Below are 22,114 nucleotides of genomic sequence, written 5' to 3' on the forward strand. Positions count from 1 at the left end.
CAGAGGAAATGAGACAGTCAGCACCATTGGTTTCTCACTAGAAGCAAGGTCAGCTCAGGAGGCAGAACTGGCAGCCTTGCTAACAGCTTTAAATGAAGTGGATCCCAAATTTGAGCCAGAATGTTGGGTGGTGGTAGATTCAGATTATGTATTTCGTGGTGCCACATTAATGCTGAGATGGTGGGCAGATAATCATTTCAGGGCAACAGACGGCTCCACAATCAAGCATGCTACCTGGTGGAAGCGAGTGGAGGAGCTGAGTCACTGTTTTACACGGATCAATGTGGTAAAGGTAAAGGCACACAAGAAAACAGGACCCCTAAGCAAAGGAAATAATCTGGCTGATGTAGAGGCCAGGCGGGTTGCAACAGAGGCACCCCCCTGGCCCTGGGAGCCAGAAGAGAGAGTGCCTGTAGCAGTGATAACAAGAAGCGGGGTGAATACAGATCGGGGAGGGCGAATTCGAGAGTTGCAGGAATCTGACCCAGGACTGGAAGGCATCATGAAACTTGGGGACAGGCATGTGCCAAAGGTGGAACTAATGGAAGGGATTTGGTGTGTCTTAACAATTGAGGGACCGGTAATGTTGTGCCCTCAGGGAAGTCGGACGGCTTTCTTAAGCTGGGTGCATGGAAGCTTGGCAGGGGGACACCCCGGGTTTGAGGAGGCACTGGGAACTTTAAAAAGGTTGTGCTGGTGGCCAGGAATGGCAGCTGATTTAAAATCACATCTGGAACGTTGTTTGGACTGTGCCAGGCACAGCCCACCTCACAAGGTGCTAAGGGGAGAATTAATGAGACAAACCCCAAGGGGACCATGGGAAAGAATACAGATTGATTACACAGGACCCTTACCACCAGATCACAGGAAAAACCGATTCATGTTGGTGGTAGTGGATGCTTTCAGCCGGTGGGTGGAAGCTTTCCCCACAAAGTATCAAACTGCCCGGGTAACTGCTGCAATACTGGTAAATGAGGTATTCACTCGCTGGGGGGTCCCAAAGGTGATTGACTCAGACCAAGGAGCTGCTTTTCGGTCAGATCTGTTAGGGGAGCTATCAGCCCTCACTGGAATCACACAGTTGTTCCATATTGCTTATCACCCCCAGGCTGCGGGGCAGGTGGAACGCATGAACCGCACCATTAAAAGTGAGCTAAGAAAGGGAGTGGAAATCGGAGGAAAAAACTGGTCACAGTTACTGCCCTTTGTCTTAATGAGAATAAGGGCCCGAGAATCAAAGGGCACAGGATTTTCTCCATATGAAGCTCTCATGGGAAGGCCTATGGAACGGTGGGAAAATCTACTTACCCCAGTACCTGGGGAAGTCACTACACACGGCTTAACACAAGAACGGATTTTAACTTTAATCGAACATGTAAAACAGGTACAGCAGGCGGTGGCCTGGCGAGACGAGCAAGGAGCAGCAAGAGTCAAAGCATGGTATGACCTGCCTGGGGAGCGTAATCTACCCATGGTGGGAGATCTAGTGATGTACAAGATTCCAGGTCAACACCATCCATTCCCAGCTCCTAAATGGAAGGGCCCCTATCTTGTCCTTGACCAATTAGGGCCCAGTCTGCTATTACTGGGTACAGAGAATGGAGGACGGGAGTGGGTTCACTGCACGCAAATAAAAAGGTACAAACAGGGGATTGGGAAAGGGGACGTGTAAATTTTGTTATGTGTGTATTACAGGTTAATTCAAAAAGGAGAAAAGGATGAAAATTCCCTGGCCCTGGATGGAACAATTACTAGTGCTAATCACAATTGTCACATTTACAAATTCTATTCAGATCCCACGATGTGAAGTGTCAAAAGGAGGAAACACATGGACGGCTACACATGCAACCTGTGGTAATAAAGCTAATGAAGACTATGAGAATCTCCCCATAGAAAGCTGTACCACTAATACTCCAGCAGGAATTTGGCAGTGTCGGTAGATGGTTTATGGATTAGATGGGGGAATCCCAACCAGGTGGAGAATATCAAATTTATCAGGAAATATCGCATGGTACTCCCTGGGTGCTGCCATGATTAACGATAGTGGAAAACACAGTTACCCAGCTATGTGGTTTGTTACAGAGGGTCCAAAGAATATAACCCTCTGGTCCCCTGGAGCAAATGAACCCTCTTGGGAAAATAGGGCCCCACATTTAGGGTGTGATGTTACCATATGTAACCACAATGGTACTTCCATGGAAGATAATCCCCGAGGGTGTGATTGTTATGTACATATTACATTAGGCGTAAAATCCCCTTTGGGACACTGGGTGTATGATGAGTTAACCATTTTACAGAATGTAACCCTACAGGTGATATGGATGCCAAGTTGGAAGAATCCAAATTTAAAGTGGCCACAGCCTGGAGCCAAGAATATTCCCCGACGAGCAAATGTATGGGAGCCATTGTGGGAGCAGGTGCAGCCAGCACTTTTTAACGTGTCCTTTCACTCTTATTACATGGGTGGTACGCCCCAAGGAATGGTGGGTGGACCAAATCCATCCTAATTGTAGTATGTACATAAAAGGATTGAAACAACAATTCAATGCATGGGTGAGGGGACACACCTGGAATCGTCGTCGGAAAAGGGGATTGTGGGCAGCTGGGAACACTATGCTGGGTACATGGAATCTGGGGGACGAGTGGGTAACCAAACAATTAGTAAGCCAAAATGTGAAATTTCAACAACAAATTAATGAATTAATGGCACAGCATCTATCAGCAGTTGCCACAGGGTGGAGGACAGCAGTAGAGGTAAACTTGCAGTTAACTCATTGGGCAGGGGACCTGGTGACATGGGTAGAGGATGGCTTCAGAAGACTAACATGGGGAGAAGTGTGCGTAGGTATTCAAAATGCTCAGTTAATAATGTTAATGGATATTATGAGAGATGCTTGGTCAGAACAATGGCCTTCAGTATTAAATCGGGAGGCTAGCCCATATCTATCCACAATTGCAAAAACATACCCATCTACCTGGAAAATAACATCCCCGACCTGTGGGGACAGTTCTTGTGTAATTGTTACTATGATACCATGGGAAGGAAATGCAAATAAGGTGGTTCCCTTGAACCCTATGGGAGTAAGTAGGGAAGGGGGAGCACGTTGGGAGCCACTAGGGAATAGGTGGGGGGGATGGAATGGGGTAAACTGGACTGTCATCACATTAAGCAGTTGTATATCCAGAGGAGGAATATGGATGTGCCCCTCTCCTATGACTATGGAGGAGCAGGATCAATGGCCTATTGCAAAGGGGGGGCATTTAGGGGTAATGTATATGGGGTACGGTGTATTCTGTTGGGAATGTATCCAATCCTGCAATATAACACTAGGAGGCAAAATCCTTCCAGTGTATGACAAAATTATGAGCTTCTATACACTGCCACCTGGACTATGGTGCACCAATGGATCAGTGGACTTAATTGTTGTAAACAATCGAACCAGCACCTACTACCCCATACCGTACCAAGTAGTTGAATTGGTTTGGACAATACCAAATTTCACTGTGGATATTCAATGGACACACAATATGGACAAAAGTACACAAAGATTACAAGAGCAACTTGCTGCAAGCGCCAACAGTTGGACACACTTACAATCCACACTACAGGATGGCGCTGACAAAATTTTAACCTTATCAAAGGAGGAGAAGCAGTGTTTTTGGTGGTGGCCAGGATGTTGGACCATACTGCAGTGGTCAGGACTCTCGGTGTTGCTGTGGATTATCATAGCAGCTGGTGTATTGTTAACTATATGTGTGTTACATTGCATATGGAAACGATCAAGGGGGGCACAACCCCATAGAGAACAGCCACTAATTATAACCTATAAGTAATGTAGTAAGCCCCCCCAAGTGTACTAGACAACCCGGACCCAACCTTCTCGGGCCCACTATACTGGGAAGTCTGGAACACTAATTGGAATAGGTGTAGTATGCCCGTACGAGAGAAGGTGCAGGGCATGGTACTACACAAGGGGCAGTGGGACAGATGGAGCATCGACACCTTCCACCTTGATGCCTGGCCCTATCAGGAAATGTGTCGCCATATGTCCTATGCTTTTCCAGGGATACCTGGGCAGGAGGATCCCAAAAGAAAAAGAAAAAAAAAGGGGTGGAGTGTTAGGATATAGATATTCAGGCCTGTCTGCAAAAGCCTGTACTTTAAGAATTTAGGGGTATTCTTATCACTTGGCTAGTTCTAGAGGTATAAAAGAAAGAATCAAAATCACTGTCTGCTGGTGTAAGGGCCCTCTCTTACTGTGACTGTTTGAGGCCCTGTTCTTAGGCTAAGGCCTTTGGCTAAGCAGCAGAGGCAGCCATAAGCTAGGAAGCGACCGGTCACATCCTCACATTCCAAACTAGTCACATTGAAAGAAGGTGCTATTGGGCTGTTAGGAATACAATCCTGTCCTGATAATTCCTATCACCTCCAGAGAAAGGGAAGTGCCTAGAAAATGTAAAAGGAAACTTAGTTTGAGAGCATCCTGTCTGGCAAGAACTCACTTATCAAAGCTGGGATGTGAAATCCTCACTTCTGTATTGTTTTGTCATTAGAGTTCCAACTTTGCTATTGTTTGTCTGTATAATCTCTGTCTGGTTCTGTGATTGTTTCTGTCTGCTGTATAATTAATTTTGCTGGGTGTAATCTAATTAAGGTGGTGGGATATAATTGGTTAGCTAATCATGTTACAATATGTTAGGATTGGTTAGTTAAATTTCAGTAGAATGATTGGTTAAGGTATAGCTAAGAATATTACTATATAAATTAGGGGCAAACAGGAAGTAAGTTGGGATTCGAAAATAAGGAAAAAGGAACTTGTATTTAAGCTTGCTGGAAGTTCACCCCAATAAACATCGAATTGTTTGCACCTTCGGACTTCGGGTATTGTTGCTCTCTGTTCATGCGAGAAGGACCAGGGAAGTGGGAGAGTGAAGGAATAAGCTCTCTAACAGTGAGCTCCTGGGAGCAGGGCCCAGCTCTCCCGCTGTGTCTGTGCAGCCAGAGCCTGGCATGACTGAGCTCTGAACTCACTTGGAGCCTACAGCTGCTGCTGCAGTAGAAACGATAATGAAAATGAACAGAGCTGAACAAGTCAACCACCGCCCAGCATTGGCCCGACTCCTTGGCATCCATCTGGTCTTTGCCCACAGGCGGAAGTTCTTGGATTCATTCCTCATGGAAGCTGAGTCACTGGCTTCTCCCCCAGCTGCTCCTAGGCTGTGTCTGCACTGCAGAGTTAACCTGAGCTTATAACTCAAGTCCCGTCCACACACAACACCCCTCTGACTGGGGCTGCCTGGCCCGGCTGGGGGTAAAGGCCACAGCTCGCAGGGATGCGATTCACCGCTGCTGACATGTCTGCTCTTTGGCCCGATTGCGCCGTGGAATTGTGTAGCCTGGATGCTCCTGCCGAGCTACCTCGCGGGCAGTTCAGACGCAGGCCGAGCCCTTGCGCAGGGAACCTTCCACCAGCTCTCGATGGCGCCCGACAAGGCCAGGTGACATTTCCTAGTGGTTCCTTCTGAAAACTTAACACCAGCTCCCCCCAGAAACCCGGGAAATGACCCTGGGCGCCCTGGAGGGGCAATTACCCTGGAGGGGCAATACCTCCCCCCTCGCAAGCACCGAGTCCAGGGCTTTAAAACAACATGACCCTTGGGGGCGGGGTGGGACAACCGGCAGAATGAACTTGGGAAAGGCAGCAATGAATAAATGAACTCTGGTAAGTAGGACTCTCTGCCCCAGGGCGGCCCAGCCCCGGTCCTCTCCCAGCTGGGAGTAGCTGATGGGGTCCAACCTCTCCCCCTCCCCCACACAGGTGGGTTGATGGAGCCCAAGGGTTCAGGCAGGGCTGTGGGGGCTGCTTGGCCACCTGGCATGATGTCGGCAGCGCTTGCTGTCTGGGAATCCTGCACAACAGTCCCTCGGCGGCTTGGCCTAAGGCACCTCTGCTCCAGCTACCACCTCGTAGCCATCTGCTGTCTTGAACACACTTCCCCTCCTTCGTCCGCTACTGTCTTCTCCCTGGAGCTGGGACCAGGCTTTCCATCTCTCTGCTCACCCACGGGCCTCCAAACACTCTGCAAAGGGAGCTCAGTGACGTAAGACCTTCTTGCAGATAGGGAAACTGAGGCACGGAGCAGCATGGTGACTCCCCCAAGGGCACCCAGTAGGTTAGTGTCAAAGCTCAAAGCTGAGCCCAGCTCTCTTGGCCCCTAGGCCAGGATGTTACAGTGCAGACCACCCTGCCTTTCCAGTGGCTGCCAGGGGTGGTCGAGTGCATAGGAGCACAGCACTGGACACCTAGCATAGCTATCCCACCCACTCGAGGATGGAGCGAACGAGCCCTGACCCTGGGGGCGCTGTGCTGGGAAAGCCCCATGTGCTTTGAAGCCCTAGCTGGCTGACTTCCTTGAATCCAGCTGCTTTTTGAATCTCATTTCTCAGCACTGCCTGCCAGCTCTGCACGATTCCCAGCCACGCCTCTTGCTCAGCCTCTCCTCTGCCGCAGCTCCCTCCCCACACCCCATTCTCGGCAGAAGTGGTAGCACTGGGGGGAACCAGCCAGGCTGGCAGAGTCCCCTGCATGTCTGTGTAGCACCGGGGACACAATGGCATCCTGCCAAGGATCCTGATACCCTCAGCCAGCCTGCCCATCAGTGCCCAGTTATCTATGATTTGCAGGGTGCTGGAAGGGGGCAGTGGAGGGCTGGCACTGAAGAGAAGATCTCTACAAACTCTTAGCAGTAGTTGGGCTTTTATCCACCCTGTAGACTTCAGCCAGCCCTTAGGAAGGAACACACACAGTGCTCACTGTGGGAGTGCAGGCACCAAAGTGTGCAACACAGCATGGGAGGGCATCAAACATACACAAGAGATGGCATGATAAACTGTCCCTCGGCTGAGACAGGATCATCCCTGCGCAGCTGGGGGCCACAGGGATTCACTCCCAGGGCCCTGACCGGGATGTGAGAGGAAGCCAAAGTGCCAAACACCAGTTAACGCTCAGCAGGATTAGAACGCAGGTGCCGTGGGTTTAGGCACATTAACTGCTAACCCCTGAGCTGAAGGATATCTCTGCTAGTCAACACTGATAGTCACAAAGCTGTTCTCGTCAGGAGATCTCAAAGCACTTTTCCAAGTAGGTCAGTATCATTATCCCCATTTTACAGATGGGGAAACTGAGGCACAGGGAGGGGAAGTGACTTGCCCAGGGTCACTCAGCAGGCCATTGACAGAGCCAGGAATAGACTCCGGGTCTCCGGAATCCCAGTCCAGTGCCCTATCTACAAGAACGTGTCCTGTACTACCTGGCTGAGGGGCACAGTGAGGTCGGAGGGCATGTGCAAAGGGAGCCTGTGAACGTTGCCTAACGAATCCTGGTGGTCGCATCTCCTGGCTATTTACTGCACCAGCCAGTTGCAGTGCGATGGCTAGTAGTGGCCCATTGCTGGTATCTGCTGGCTGGATTCTCTGACCGGCTACAGGGCATGCAATCATGTCTCCTTCCAGTGTCTGGGAGTCCCCAGGGATCCAAGTCCTGCCCGTGGGAATGGTGATTCCCCTGAAGCTCAGGTCAGAGATGCCTTTTGCTTATGAGCCTAGGGGCTGAACATGTGTATGGCCACCGCATATTGGTGAGTACAGAGGCTGCAGTCAGCGAGGGGCAGCATGGTCTAGTGGGGGAAGCAGTAGGCTGACACGTCGCAAACCTGGATTCTGGTCTTGGCTCTGACTTGCTGCGTGACCCCTCCCCAGCTTTATCTGGGCTGTCTGTCTAGGCTGGCAGCTCTCACTCTGTGGCTCTGCATCTCCCAGCGCAATGGGGCCCTGATCTCTGTTGTGCCCTGGGCTACTGTAAGCCAGATAGTAACATCCTGTCAGCTGCCCGGCAGCCACGCTCACAGGATTGTCTCCTGCACTTAGGGGATTAAATGCTGGGAATGATAATGTGGAAGAGTAAATTTGCAAACTGCATGATTTATAATGTTCCATTGATAAAACCTAATGACTTCCTCCTCTGCTGAGCCTTCCGCTCGCCAGCGGGCCTCGCTGCATCACCTTTGATGCATCCATCCATGACTCAGGTGGCCAGAGCAGACAGGTCCAGGCTGCTGATGCATCCAGCTTCCTCCGCGGGCACTGTACCAGACGCACAAGTTCTGACCTGCTCTGTCACCCACAGGATGGGGGAATGTACAGGCTGCTGAACGTGGCCAAGCAGCTTCCACGTCAGAGGGGTGTTTTCTGGGCAGTTTCACCAGGACATGGGCTGTGGGGCACTGGCTGCTGTCCAGATGGCATGGAACCCAAGGGACATTCCGTTTTCCCGAAGACAAAGGCAATTACATTACGCGCTTCCCAAGAGGACTGGCAATTCAATTTGGGGTTTGTTAGCTCAGGCCAAATGAGAGAGGCGCTGGCTTTAATGGCTTTGCCCTTTGCATTATGATCTAGTGGCCAAGGGGCACTGCTTTCATAGTTTGGCCACTGCCATTCGCAAAAAACTTTCCAGAGAGGCAGAGCTCCATCTGAGCCAGAGACCATTCCTAACTCGGGGCTGGGTCCTGCAAGTCTCGCAGGTTGGGGGGTGCCCAGCCCCTCTGGGCATGGAGCAGCATAGCCCCGGGAGCAAATCTATGCTCCAGACGGTGGAGGAGGAAGAGAGGCTGGACGCTTTGAACTGGGTGTCAGCTAGTGGGCTGGGCTGGGCTGGGGTCTCCCTCCTGCCCGTGTGCCACAGGACCCATCAGTGGTGACTTGGCCATTAGGTGGTTCCCTGCAAGATGCAGTAGGAGCTTCATTTTGGACCTGGGCATCTCCCCCATAGCTGCGCTGCGCTCACGTGGCAGACAGCTTCCTCCCAACACATTATCCAGCCATTGGGCAGAGCCCAGGCTGTGCCGTCTAGAACATCCCCTGTGTCCTACCCACCCTCTGTACACACTTGGGTGACCATGCCAGACCTGTGCCAGCACAGAGGCATGATAATGGGGCCAGGGCCAGCTTCTCTTGGGTACTTCCATTAATGATTCACTGCATCCCAGGGCCCCAGTCCCACCTGCACATATGTTTGGGGGAGGAGGGGCATCTTCCTAAATCTGGGGCTCCCGACCTAGGTGGATGGGGGAAGTCCCAAGAGGGGAGAGTGCCTCTGGATGGTATGATCCTGCCGCAGTCCACCACTGCTCTGGGTAGGTTCCAATACAGCCAGCTGCATGATTCATAGATTCATAGATTCATAGATATTTAGGTCAGAAGGGACCATTATGATCATCTAGTCTGACCTCCTGCACAACGCAGGCCACGGAATCTCACCCACCCACTCCTACAAAAAAACCCTCACACCTATATCTGTGCTATTGAAGTCCTCAAATCGTAGTTTAAAGACTTCAAGGAGCAGAGAATCCTCCAGCAAGTGACCCGTGCCCCATGCTACAGAGGAAGGCGAAAAACCTCCAGGGCCTCTTCCAATCTGCCCTGGAGGAAAATTCCTTCCCGACCCCAAATATGGCGATCAGCTAAACCCTGAGCATATGGGCAAGATTCATCAGCCAGATACTACAGAAAATTCTTTCCCGGGTAACTCGGATCTTACCCCATTTAATAACCCATCACAGGCCATTGGGCCTATTTACCATGAATATTTAATTACCAAAACCATGTTATCCCATCATACCATCTCCTCCATAAACTTATCGAGTTTAATCTTAAAGCAAGACAGATCTTTTGCCCCCACTGCTTCCCTCGGAAGGCTATTCCAAAACTTCACTCCTCTGATGGTTAGAAACCGTCGTCTAATTTCAAGTCTAAACTTGCTGGTGGCCAGTTTATATCCATTTGTTCTTGTGTCCACATTGGTACTGAGCTTAAATAATTCCTCCCCCTCTCTGGTATTTATACCTCTGATATATTTATAGAGAGCAATCATATCTCCCCTCAACCTTCTTTTAGTTAGGCTAAACAAGCCAAGCTCCCTGAGTCTCCTTTCATAAGACAAGTTTTCCATTCCTCGGATCATCCTAGTAGCCCTTCTCTGTACCTGTTCCAGTTTGAATTCATCCTTCTTAAACATGGGAGACCAGAACTGCAGACAGTATTCCAGGTGAGGTCTCACCAGTGCCTTGTATAACAGTACTAAAACCTCCTTATCCCTACCGGAAATACCTCTCCTGATGCATCCCAAGACCACATTAGCTTTTTTCACAGCCATATCACATTGGCAGCTCATAGTCATCCTATGATCAACCAATACTCCAAGGTCCTTTTCCTCCTCCGTTACTTCTAATTGATGCATCCCTAGCTTATAACTAAAATTCTTGTTATTAATCCCTAAATGCATGACCTTACACTTCTCACTATTAAATTTCATCCTATTCCTATTACTCCAGTTTACAAGGTCATCCAGATCCTCCTGTAGGGTATCCCTGTCCTTCTCTAAATTGGCAATACCTCCCAGCTTTGTATCATCTGCAAACTTTATTAGCACACTCCCACTTTTTGTGCCCAGGTCAGTAATAAAAAGATTAAATAAGATTGGTCCCAAAACTGATCCTTGAGGAACTCCACTGGTAACCTCCCTCCAGCCTGACAGTTCACCTTTCAGTAGGACCCGTTGTAGTCTCCCCTTTAACCAATTCCCTATCCACCTTTGAATTTTCCTATTGATCCCCATCTTATCCAATTTAACTAATAATTCCCCATGTGGCACGGTATCAAACGCCTTACTGAAATCTAGGTAAATTAGATCCACTGCGTTTCCTTTGTCTAAAAAATCTGTTACTTTCTCAAAGAAGGAGATCAGGTTGGTTTGGCACGATCTACCTTTTGTAAAACCATGTTGTATTTTGTCCCATTTACCATTGACTTCAATGTCCTTAACTACCTTCTCCTTCAAAATTTTTTCCAAGACCTTGCATACTACAGATGTCAAACTAACAGGCCTATAATTACTCGGATCACTTTTTTTCCCTTTCTTAAAAATAGGAACTATGTTAGCAATTCTCCAATCATACGGTACAACCCCTGAGTTTACAGATTCATTAAAAATTCTTGCTAATGGGCTTGCAATTTCTTGTGCCAGTTCTTTTAATATTCTTGGATGAAGATTATCTGGGCCCCCCGATTTAGTCCCATTAAGCTGTTTGAGTTTCGCTTCTACCTCAAATATGGTAATGCCTACCTCCATATCCTCATTCCCATTTGTCATGCTACCATTATCCCTAAGATCCTCTTTAGTCTTATTAAAGACTGAGGCAAAGTATTTGTTTAGATATTGGGCCATGCCTAGATTATCCTTGACCTCCACTCCATCCTCAGTTTTTAGCGGTCCCACTTCTTCTTTCTTTGTTTTCTTCCTATTTATATGACTATAGAACCTTTTACTATTGGTTTTAATTCCCTTTGCAAGGTCCAACTCTACTTGACTTTTAGCCTGTCTCACTTTATCCCTACATGTTCTGACCTCAATAAGGTAGCTTTCCTTGCTGATCCCTCCCTTCTTCCACTCCCTATATGCTTTCTGCTTTTTCTTAATTACCTCTCTAAGATGCTTGCTCATCCAGCTTGGTCTACAACTCCTGCCTATGAATTTTTTCCCCTTTCTTGGGATGCAGGCTTCCGATAGCTTCTGCAGCTTTGATTTAAAATAATCCCATGATGCAGCGTCGTCTAGAATACCCACTAGCCATGGGGAAGGACAGTCCTGGTATTTCAGAGTCCCGTCCCCTCATCCCACCGTGGATGGGTTTGGGGCACCTCCAAAGGCAGGCTCTGTGACCTGTGTGGCTGGGTCAGGTTCCAGCAAAGAGCGAGAGATTTCTAGCTGCACCTCCTGAGAGGGCATGAAACCAAATCACGTTCTTAGCCCTTCCCATTTGCACCTCACTGAAATGTGGTGTCCTAGGACCGAGCCTGGGGAAAGGACAGTACACCCAGCACCTGTGTGCCCTGAATGAAGCTTCACAACCCCCCATCCATGGCAGAAGGAGAGATTATCCCCATTTTACAGGTGGGGAAACTGAGGCACAGAAGCTGACTCCACTGCTAAACAGTGAGTCAGAGCTGGGTCTAGGACTCACAAACCTGATTCCCACACCTGTGTGATAACCTCTAGACCAGGGAGGAAGGCACCCAAGGGTCTCATAGATTGTATGACCAGCTGATCAGTCCATGAGCTGCCAGAATTTGCTAGTGTTCTGAAGGGTTTGTGACTTGGGTGGTAGGGAAGGACGCATATCAGAGGGTGGGTAATTAATCACTGGGCTGCGGTGGATTCTCCATCACTGACAATTGGTGAATCAAGACTGGATGTTTTGCTTAAAGATCTGCTTCAGCTCACCCTGGAATTAACCCCGGGAAGCCCTCTGGCCTGGGCTGTGATGCTCAGAGATGGGATGATCACAATGGTCCCGTCTGGCCTTGCCATCAATGAGGTTCCAGTTTACCAGGCCCAGGGCTTGGCGGTGGCGAGGTGCATCGAAGGCCTGGTGAGCCCGAATACGAGCACACAGGGTGGAGGAGCGAATGACAGTGACGCACCCGACCGCAGTGCAGGGAGCTGGGGTGAGTGCGTGGAGGGGTGCTAGAGAGGGCTACGGCCTGTCTCTTTTCATGAGTCGCTTCTCAGTAGCAGAGGAATTGGAGCTAGGTTCGAAGAGCCGGCACTGGGAAGTATCACAGTCACATAGCCAGATAGCCTGCCGAGCCCCCTTCTCCTGCTGGGAGCACCCCTGATTTCCCCAGACGAGCAGGGAGAAGCTTAGTTAGTGCATGGAGGTGAGACCTGGGAGGAAAAGCCAGGTGTTGTGGGGGTGGGGTGAGCCAGTGCATACTGCTCCTTCCCTGCTCCTGGAACTGTGATGTATAAACCCCACGCTGGCAGCGACAGGGGTACAGGGAGCCAGAGATCCCGAGTAGCCCCGAGGGGATTAGACACCCCGAGGGGATTAGACCCAGCTGGGGAGAACCAGGCTGGGTGGCTCCTATACAGGGGGACTGCAGGGCCACTGGGAGGGGGGAATGGAGAGAGGAGGCCAGCGGTATGAAGCGTATACCCCAGGCCTGGAGGACGTGTTCCTGGGAAAGGTGCCCGCGGACAGGTGGATGTAGGAGCAGTCTGGGGACGCAGCGGGGTCTTGTAGGGAGCTGCTTAAAAGCAGGGTCGCAGGGCTGGAAGCCAGAGGAGAGGGTGGCCTGGGATCCGGGCTGGGTTCCTGGGCCATCCCCAGACAGGTAGGAACTCCCTCCTCAGGAAGAAGTGGCAGGGACTGAAGAGCCGTTGCTGGAGCTGATGACCCGATGCAGGTTGTGGGACTTTCGGCCTGTGGACTCTCTGGCCCCGGAAGGGGAGAGATTTTGCATGGCCTGGCCTGAGGGCTGGAGCTGTGAGAAGAGACTGACTGTCACAGCACCGAGCCGCTGTCAGGCATTGTCACCGCAGCGCCACGCCCAGCTGTGAGGGGATGTGCCGGCTGGTGATTTGCTCCATTTCAGGACCCAGTGCGGCACTGAGGGTACTGGTCCCCGAGGCGCTGCCACCTCTGGTGACGAAGGGGGAACGTTCTGTAATGTTTTCATGAAGCCTATGAGTGCCTCAGTTTCCCCTGTATTTCACATGGCTACCCGGTGTGGGGTGGGGGAAGGACTGTTTGCTTTGAGGGCAGATTAAGTGACAAGTTATGAATGTCTCCTGGCAGTCTGAGCCAGGATGGGCCAATTAATAGGATGGGTGAAGGCCAGCCCTGCATCAATGGAGGGTCTGAGAATACAATGGAAAACCCAGTCCCCATGACACTGACACCCAGCATCCAACACCCCAGAAGGAGGAGGGTTCCCCACCCCTCCCAGCATGAGACTAAAGGGGTGGGAAGGGATGAGGTGGAAGGACAGGAGTTGGCTGCTGGAAGGAGTCGGGGGGCTCTGACCTGGGAGCTGACCGAACACAGAGGCTGAACAGTGGGATTCCTTACAGCTTGGCTGGGCTCTGGGCTCAGCAGGATGATCTGTGCTTTAACCTTCCTCCCGCCGTGCAAGCCTAGGACTCCCCATGCTGTGTTCCGGGTGACTAATCAACCCGATTGTTCTGACAGCGCTGCGTGTGCGTCACTGTCAATGCTTGGCATGGTGCGGAAATCCCTGCGGAGTGCACACGTCTCTCTCAGGACTCGCTGAACCGCGCTCCGGGTGTGACACAGGAGTGAACGGAAGAACGGCCACACTGGGTCAGACCGTCTAGCCCAGTGTCTTGTCTCTGCCGGACGCTGCCGAGGGAATGAACAGAAATGGGCAGTTTATCGTCTGATCCATCCCTTGTCAGCCGGTCCCAGTTCTGGCACTCCTGGAGGAGTGGGAGCCCGTGGGGGTCTGGCACACGGCAGAGACTCCTCCTAGAGACTGTTCCAAAGCTGGGGGTGGAGCACCGGTCCTCCTAGGGGAGATTCAAAGCCAAGGTTGCCTTTGTTCAAAGATCACACTAGCTCGGGTGTCCTGGGCAAATTCCAGCTCCACCCACCCGTCTAGCTCCAGGTACTTGCAGCGGAATAGGACGTGCGGCTTCCTAATCCCTTGTGGAGGAGCTGCGAGCCATTCCTGTGCAGCTGGGAGTCCTGGTTTCTTTGCATTGCAGCAGCCACAGCTGAGACTGTGCTAGAGTGAGACAGCCCCTGCCCCAGAGAATGACAAGCCGAACCGAGAAGGCAGCCACGGGGCTCTGAAAAGAACTGTTAACCCCATTGTACAGCTGGGGAATTGAGGGACGTGGCCAAGATGCCCCAGGGAGTCAATGGCAGAGGCAGGAATTGACCACATGTCTCCTAATGGTGGTTTATTGCCTTAGCCACAAAATCTATGCTCCTCTGTGTACTGGCGGGGGGGCGGGGGAGGCTGTCTTTACCACCCAGCAGATCCGCCCCACCCCCACTTCATGCTCTCTTGGCCAAGGAGTGATTCGATGAACGGCTGTTTCAAGATGTTCCCCCTCCTCAGCAGAGGGTCACTTCTTGGGGCGGAGGGAGAACTGCTCTTGTCTCCGCTCAAGGGCCATCCATATTCATTGGCCAACATAAATGATAGCCACTAGCCCCCCGGCACTGCATTCCATTACAGCTGAAATCTCCCCTGGGCATCCCTGGGAGGCATGTGGCCCTGGTTTGGTGGCTTGGTTTATACGCTCACAGGGAGCCTTTAATGGAATTAAACAAGAAAACTCAGGTGGGACTGGGAATTTAAACCAGATGCTGATTTGCTGAGCTTTTCCCACACACTGTATGGAAGGTTGAAGTCTGGTTTCTTAAAGGGACAGAGGCAAGGAAGGTAGGGTTAATATTTAGGACTTGGCTTGAAAATAAACACTCATGTTAATAGGGAGGTTTTCGTGGTTTTCCTCTGATTTCAATGTCCTTGCTAAAGTCACCAGCTTTTGTTATTCCCAGCACCACATGGAGGCATCAGGTGAGAGTGGGAGGTCCCATTGTGCAGGGTGCTGTACATACCAAAGGGTGAGATCCAGTCCCTGCCCCCCCCAAGACCCTGCAGTCTAAATAGCAGAGCTGGTCAAAGATGGGGGGTGGGCTACGTTCCTGAAAAAATTTCTGATGAAATAATGGTTTTGTCTAAATTTTGCACCAAACATGTCAATTGTTCAGCAGAGACGGGGGGGGGGGGGGGGGTGAGATCGGTTATTGCCCCAACTTCCACTGGGGAAAGAGAGAAACTTCCAAGCTCTGCAGGGCTCCTCCCGAAGACCTGCGGAAGAGCTGTGTGGTGCTCGAAACCTTGTCTCTTTCACCCGCAGCCGTTGGTCCCGTAAAAGATATTCCCTCCCCCATGTTATCGCTCTAAGAGCCTTGCGCCGACAGGTTTTCAGCACAATTTTAATATCCCTGCATTTAGGCTGAGAACCAAAACGATTTCCTTTTCCGCTGAAACGCTTTGGGTTTGGGGGCTGAGAGCAGGCACTCTTCATGGAGGGTGGGGAGGGGAATCAGTTCCAATGGAAAAAAGAAAAGGAGGACTTGCGGCACCTTAGAGACTAACCAATTTATTTGAGCATAAGGTTTCGTGAGCTACAGCTCACTTCATCGGATGCAAATGTTGACCAGCCCCATGAACTAGACAAAGCAAAGGACCAATTATTATCCCCATTTTATAGATGGGAAACTGAGGTTACGAGCGAGTGAGAGACTTGTCCAAGGTCACCACTGGGATTTGAACACAGCTTGACTCCTGGATCTCAGCCACTCCAGGGGCCCAAAGAGGCAGGCTGTGTCAGCTGGGCCCTTTGGGCCGCAAGTTACCGTTCTGACTTGGTGGGGGTTTGTACCTGCTCCGCCCTTACTTTACCCCGTGTCCATGATGACACAAGGTGCAGGGCTGGGGGGAATTCTTAAAAGCCACCTCTGTCCGAGCTCAGGGACTGGGAGTCTGGACCAATTTCTTCTGTGTAGCTACTTCCCAGATGTCTGGCTGACGTATGCCTAGGCCTTGTGGCTGCTGCATGAGTCCAGCCTGGGGTGCCAGGCGTCTGGTCTCCGACCGGAAGGCCCAGTCGAAAAGGGCCCCTGGTGGCCCCTGGCGCAAGGGCAGCGTGTGGAGCCTCCCTGGCCGCCCATGCACCTAGGGCTGCAGGGACCTGGCGGCCACTTCCTGGGAGCTGCAGTAAGTGCTGCTGGGCCTCCGCACCCTGAACCCCCTGCCCCAGCCTGGAGTCCCCTCCTGCACCCAAACTCCCTCCCAGAGCATGCACCCACCCCAACACCCTGCCCCAGCCCACTCCTGCATCCCAAACCCCTCATCCCTGGCCCCACTCCAGAGCCCACACTCCCAGTCAGAGCCCTCACCCCCCCTCCACACCCCAGGCCCCTGCCCCAACCTGGAGCCCCTTCCTTCACCCGAAACCCCTCATCCCTGGCCCCACCCTGGAGCCCACATCCCCAGCCGGAGCCACCTTCCTTATATGAACAAAGAAGCAGCTGACTCTTCCATTTGTTGATTTCCAGTCAATCTTTCTTCCTGCAAACACTGCAGGTGAATGCATGTTCGAAGGATGCCACAGTGTTCTTGGGTTCCCGTCGCCTGGCATTAAGACTGATCCGCAGTTGGGCACATCAGTACAGCCCGTACTGAGTTATGAATTGTCTGACTTAACACGGTCAGACTGGCTGGGTAGTTTGGGGTTTAAAAAAAAACAACCCAACCCAAGCCAACCCTTTTCATTTGAAAGTGGTTCCGAGATCTGCCCTGGGGCTGCTGTTACTGCTGTGCGCTGAGACCAGGATGGGCTGGACTGAGCCGGGACGTCGTGGATCCTCCATCACTTGCAGCCTTTAAATCGAGATGGTTTTTAAAAGAGACACATCTAGCTCAACCACAAGGTATGGGCTGGCTGCAGGAGCCACTCTGTGGCATTCTCTGGCCTGTGCTATGCAGGAGATCAGACTAGATGATCAGAAGGGTCCCTTCTGGCTTTAATACCTGTGAACATGACCCTTAGGGAGTAGCTCATTCTCCCCTGTGTCCTGCATCTTGTGCAGTCATTGACACCGGTGCAAAATCTATCTTAGGTGCTTATATGACCATGGGCGGCAGGTGAACCCCTGAGCCCCCATGGCTGGAGGAGGCCCGGCCCGCCTCCCCAGCCGCACTGGGCTCAAGTGCTGGCCCAAGCCACTGGCCTGACCCCCAGGCTGGCCCAAGCCGCCCCTGGCCGCCCCAGCCAGTGGCCTGTCTGAGGTCCAGGCTGCTGGCTGGAGCTGAGCCCCTACTGGCTTCAGGGGAGAGGGAAAGGGAGGGTGGCGCCTTGGGGCGGAACATGGGCAGGGCCATTGCCTGGGTCAGGGGAGGCTTAGCCTGCCCTGGCCTTTGATACCCATCGCCCATGTCTATGACCCCTATTACCAAAGCATCTGAGCACCTCACACTTTCCCAACAGCCCTGGGAGGCAGGCCAGGCCCGGCATCCCCATTGTACAGGTGGGAAACTGAGGCCCAACTCCTCAGATGTATCTAGGCACCTAACTCCCATTGACTCATCCCAGGAGACAGGGAGTCAGCAGCCGAGTGCCTATGGAGCACTGGTACCCGGGGCTCTGCCCATCGGGCCATCCTTGTGCTGCCGTGGCAACCTGCTACCCCCAGGTGTATAGGACGACACAAAGCGCAAAGCAGTGAAAACTCAGGCCCTACGTGTGTCTTTTGCTTTTGTTTCCTCCTAACCGTATTTTCAGCGGCTTCACATAAGCCCGCAGAAAAGTAGGAATTTCAAAGGGAATGAGACAGTATTAAAAACAAATCTATCTCATGAGATTCCCACATCTCAGCCTGTTTCGGAGTCGGGGTACAGTAGGGGAAGCTGCTCCCCACCTCATGCTGGGTCTGTTCTGTGGATTTAATTTACCCAGGGTCGTGGTGGCGTCTCCACCACTGGCAAGTATAAAGCCCGATTGGATGTTCGTCTGACAGACCTGCTCTAGGAGCGATTTGGGGAAGCTTTCAGGCCTGAGTTATACAGGAGCTAAGGCCAGGTGATCACAACGGTCCCTCTTGGCCTTGGAGAATATCAGCTCGAGGCTTCAGTCTTCAGGGCTTTCCGCCACCGGCAAGCTGCCCATGTCATGGGGCCTGCCCTCAGCACAGCAGTCTCGCTGCCCTAATTCACCTGCCTAGGGCCCCAAGGGGACCCCAAGGGGCCATCCCGGCATCTAGGAATAGCCAGGGTGCAGCAGTGCTCCAGCCATGTCCTCAGTCCCACTCCTATACCCTCCCGCCCGGCTACACCAGGGACTGCCAAGGGGCTGGCGCAGAGCCAGGATTTCCCCGGTGCCGTAGAGTGCCCCGGTGGCCGTGGGTACATCCGCTTTATGGCTTCTTTGTGCTGCTGCAGGGGTGACAAGGGCCCAGATCACAACAGGGGATCAGGCTCCAGGGGTGCACCTGAGCCAGCATTGACACCTGGCCCGCTGGAGGTGTCATAGCCACTCCATAGACGGCCTTCAAGCCATCGCTGAGCAGTACGGGAACCTGCCAGAGGAGACCCCAAAAGCCAGCTCCTTGGTGCTAGCAGAGGGTGTATGTGATGCCTTGTGGGTAAGGCACCAGTGGGACTGACTTCCTAATGTCTCTTCTTTCCATCTGTTAAATGAGATTAATCACACTGACCCACAGGCTTGGGGGGAAATTCATCCTTATTTGGGAGATTCAGACACTGCAGCCTTGGAGGGCTTCGAATCATGGAGACACGTGATCAGGTCAGCAGCTGAATAAGCCAGCCATCTGCCAGACTCTTCAGGGGCTGAGCCTGGGCTACTTAGGAGCCGAATGTGGCGCTGAGGTGGATTGATACAGCCTGAGTGGGGAAACCTGCCACCCCAAGCCATGCAATGGACTAGACAGAGGGCTGGAAGGCTGAGTGGGGAAACCTGCCATCCCAAGCCACGCAATGGCCTAGATAGAGGGCTGGAAGGCTGAGCCACTATCGGGGGAGAGGGGTCCGAAAGGGTGCAAGAAAACAATGCTACTATTTCGGTTGGTTCCTAAGATCCAGCTCTTTGCTCAAAAGTGTCAAAGTTAAAACGGCACCATCGTACCCAGAGGAGCTGCTGTCGGGGTGGGAAATTTGCCCTGTGCAGAGGGCCAGCAGAAGGGGCAGGCAGCCCATCAGCCCCTTCCACTGAGCTTTGCCAGACCCCATCTGGCCTGCATTTCAGAATTGTTACATGACCTGCGATGACAGGGGAAGATGGGCCGTGCTTACAGTGGCCTGAAGAAAGGGGTGGGTCTGCCATGAGCCGGGAGGAGCAGCGTTAGTAAGACAGTGCTTAAAGCATGCTGCTCAAGAGCCCAGTGTGGTTTTTATAGCTATCCTTGCTGGGTCCGTGTCCCGCTGTGACCTCCCCCATTGTATACCCTGGCAGTGGGCTTTGCACAGGTGTCACTCAGGGCAGGAGGTGTGATGAGGTCACAAGATAGCACCGTGGGGTGGGGGGAGCGTCCAGGAAGAGGGGAGAAGGATGTTCTTGTGCTTAAGCCAGGGGACTGGCGTTTTGGAGACCTGCAACCCCCTCCAAAGCTGCTACAATGTGTGTGACCTGGGATAGTCCCGGTGCCTCCGTTTCTTTTCTGTCAAATGGGGATGATGCTAATACTTGCTGACCCAGCAGGGCCATTGGGAGGTGAATGTTTGTGAGGCTCTCACATAGCAGGGTGCAGGGGACCACAGAGATTCAGCAGATCCAGGCTGTTTTACATCAGCTGTGAATCTGGACCTCACCTCTCGGGGCGGGAGGGATCTTTCTATTCCTGAGCTGAGCCAGTCTGACGTGGAGTGAGTGCCAGACCCAGACACCCAGCCCTCTGATGCTCTTTGGACAGGGTGCTCTTCAGAGCAGGCCCCTCCCCGGACCTCCTTGATCCAGATACCAGACCCCCACACACACACAGACAGTCCCAGAAAGCACACCAAGTCATGCATCAGAGGGGGAAATAAGCAGGTTTCAGGTGAACAGTAGCCCAGCTGCGGGGTGGGGGGCGATCTGGTCCCAAAGCCAGGTACATAATGGTCGATGGCCCACGGCCTGCGAGTGCTTTCGGTGCTGGCGAGCCAAGGGGATTCTCTGGATGTGCATTATTCATACACACACTTCCACCGACAGCCAGCTTGGGTGCCTTTAAGAATAGACCCAACCCCAGCTAATCAGCTGCCCCCAGTACACCCGCCTCCTGCCTCTCATCAGCTTGACGTCAGGAGCTGTCCATAGGCCTCGGTGCTGAAACAAAATGGCTGGCTGCTAGCGACCCGGGTGAGGAGCAGCCCACACAGAGGCAGATGGAGCAGTATGCAATTTTCTAGCAAGCACACACCCTTTCCCAAGCAGGCACCCAGCTAAGGGCTCACTCGGAAGTCCCCCGGAGCCCATGTGGTAGCAGACAAGAGGACGGAACATGTCTTTGCTCTGCGTTGGAGGTAAGGCAAGGACCAGACCGGGTGTCTCTATTATATCTCCAGGCACACAGATTGGGTGCGATACATACTGCTCGGCTGCTTAACAGCTGGGAGTCGAGCTGTGTGTGTTGCAACCAAGTGACTCCGTCGATATATGAACCCAGCTAATGGGTGCAGGAACAGAGCATTAGAAACAGACACTGACCGAGGGAATTGGGGCGGGGGAGGGCGTGAAATGGGGCTATTTAATAAATGATCCACTCTGGCAGCTGAAAGACCATTTCCTTCTTTCCCACCTTCAGCACATGGCTAATTTGTGGGTGTGCATATGCCTGCCTTTAGGATGCCTTTGTAATAACGGAGGAAGTCGATGGAAATCGTTGCAAGACCCACACATTTTTGTTTGCATTGAATGGCTCCTATCTGCCCCCCTGTAGCGACCGATCCGTAGGATTTTTTTGAAAGCGATTATTGCGGGTGGATGGGGTTGGTATTTATTACACGTTAGAGTCTAACCATTGGGATTTAAAGAGGGCAGCTGAATGTGGGTTAATCCTAGAGCTGCTTTCTCTGCAATGATGGTTAATCCTGTGCAGGGCATTTGCACTGCTAATTTATACCAGAATTGATTTTCACTTTTTTTTGGCAAGCTATTTTTGTAGCGAGGAGTGATTTGCACCTTCTCTTTAATGCATTGGGGGTGGGGGGGGGAATTCTCTCCTTTTGAACCAATATTAATTCCAAACCTGTCTTTCTAATGCCATTTTATTCATTTTGAAGTCAGTAAGTTGAGAGGTGACATTTGGAAAGATCGCTTAGTTTATACTTGGCATTTTACAGCCCATCTGAGGGTGTGTGTGAGAGAGGGAGTGCGGGGGGGAGTTTCCATGTACATCCATTTAATGTTAAACGTGTCGGTATTCTTGTTCTGATCCATTTCCAAAGAACTAGCAATGTCGTCATAAGGGATCGAGAATAAGCTGCTGGCTGGGGCTGAACTTTTAAGGATGTGGAGCATGGAATTTAGGAGCCTTTTTATGATTTTGAAAAGGGTCCCAGTGGGGAGGGAGGTGGCTGGCTAGTAGCACTATGCCTCACATACACTAATCCTGCTTTGAAAGCACTCGGTGGGACAACCTTCAGGATTTAGACAGATGTTTATTTGGCAAAGCTCGG

At 51.8% G+C, this 22,114-nt stretch overlaps 1 protein-coding gene across 1 annotated transcript in view; it reads left to right on the forward strand.

Annotated features, from left to right (window-relative positions):
• The first annotated feature begins 20,718 nt into the window (after nt 1–20,718).
• The window catches only part of UNC13A (unc-13 homolog A), a 124,342-nt gene continuing 122,946 nt past the window's right edge, over nt 20,719–22,114 (forward strand). The window contains exon 1 of the mRNA XM_074939554.1: nt 20,719–20,959. Coding sequence (XP_074795655.1) covers nt 20,938–20,959 — 22 coding nt within the window. The 5' untranslated portion in view covers nt 20,719–20,937. The remainder of the gene's footprint in view (nt 20,960–22,114) is intronic.

This window comes from Natator depressus, chromosome 25, assembly GCF_965152275.1.
Source record: "Natator depressus isolate rNatDep1 chromosome 25, rNatDep2.hap1, whole genome shotgun sequence".
Classification (NCBI taxonomy): Eukaryota; Metazoa; Chordata; order Testudines; family Cheloniidae; genus Natator; species Natator depressus.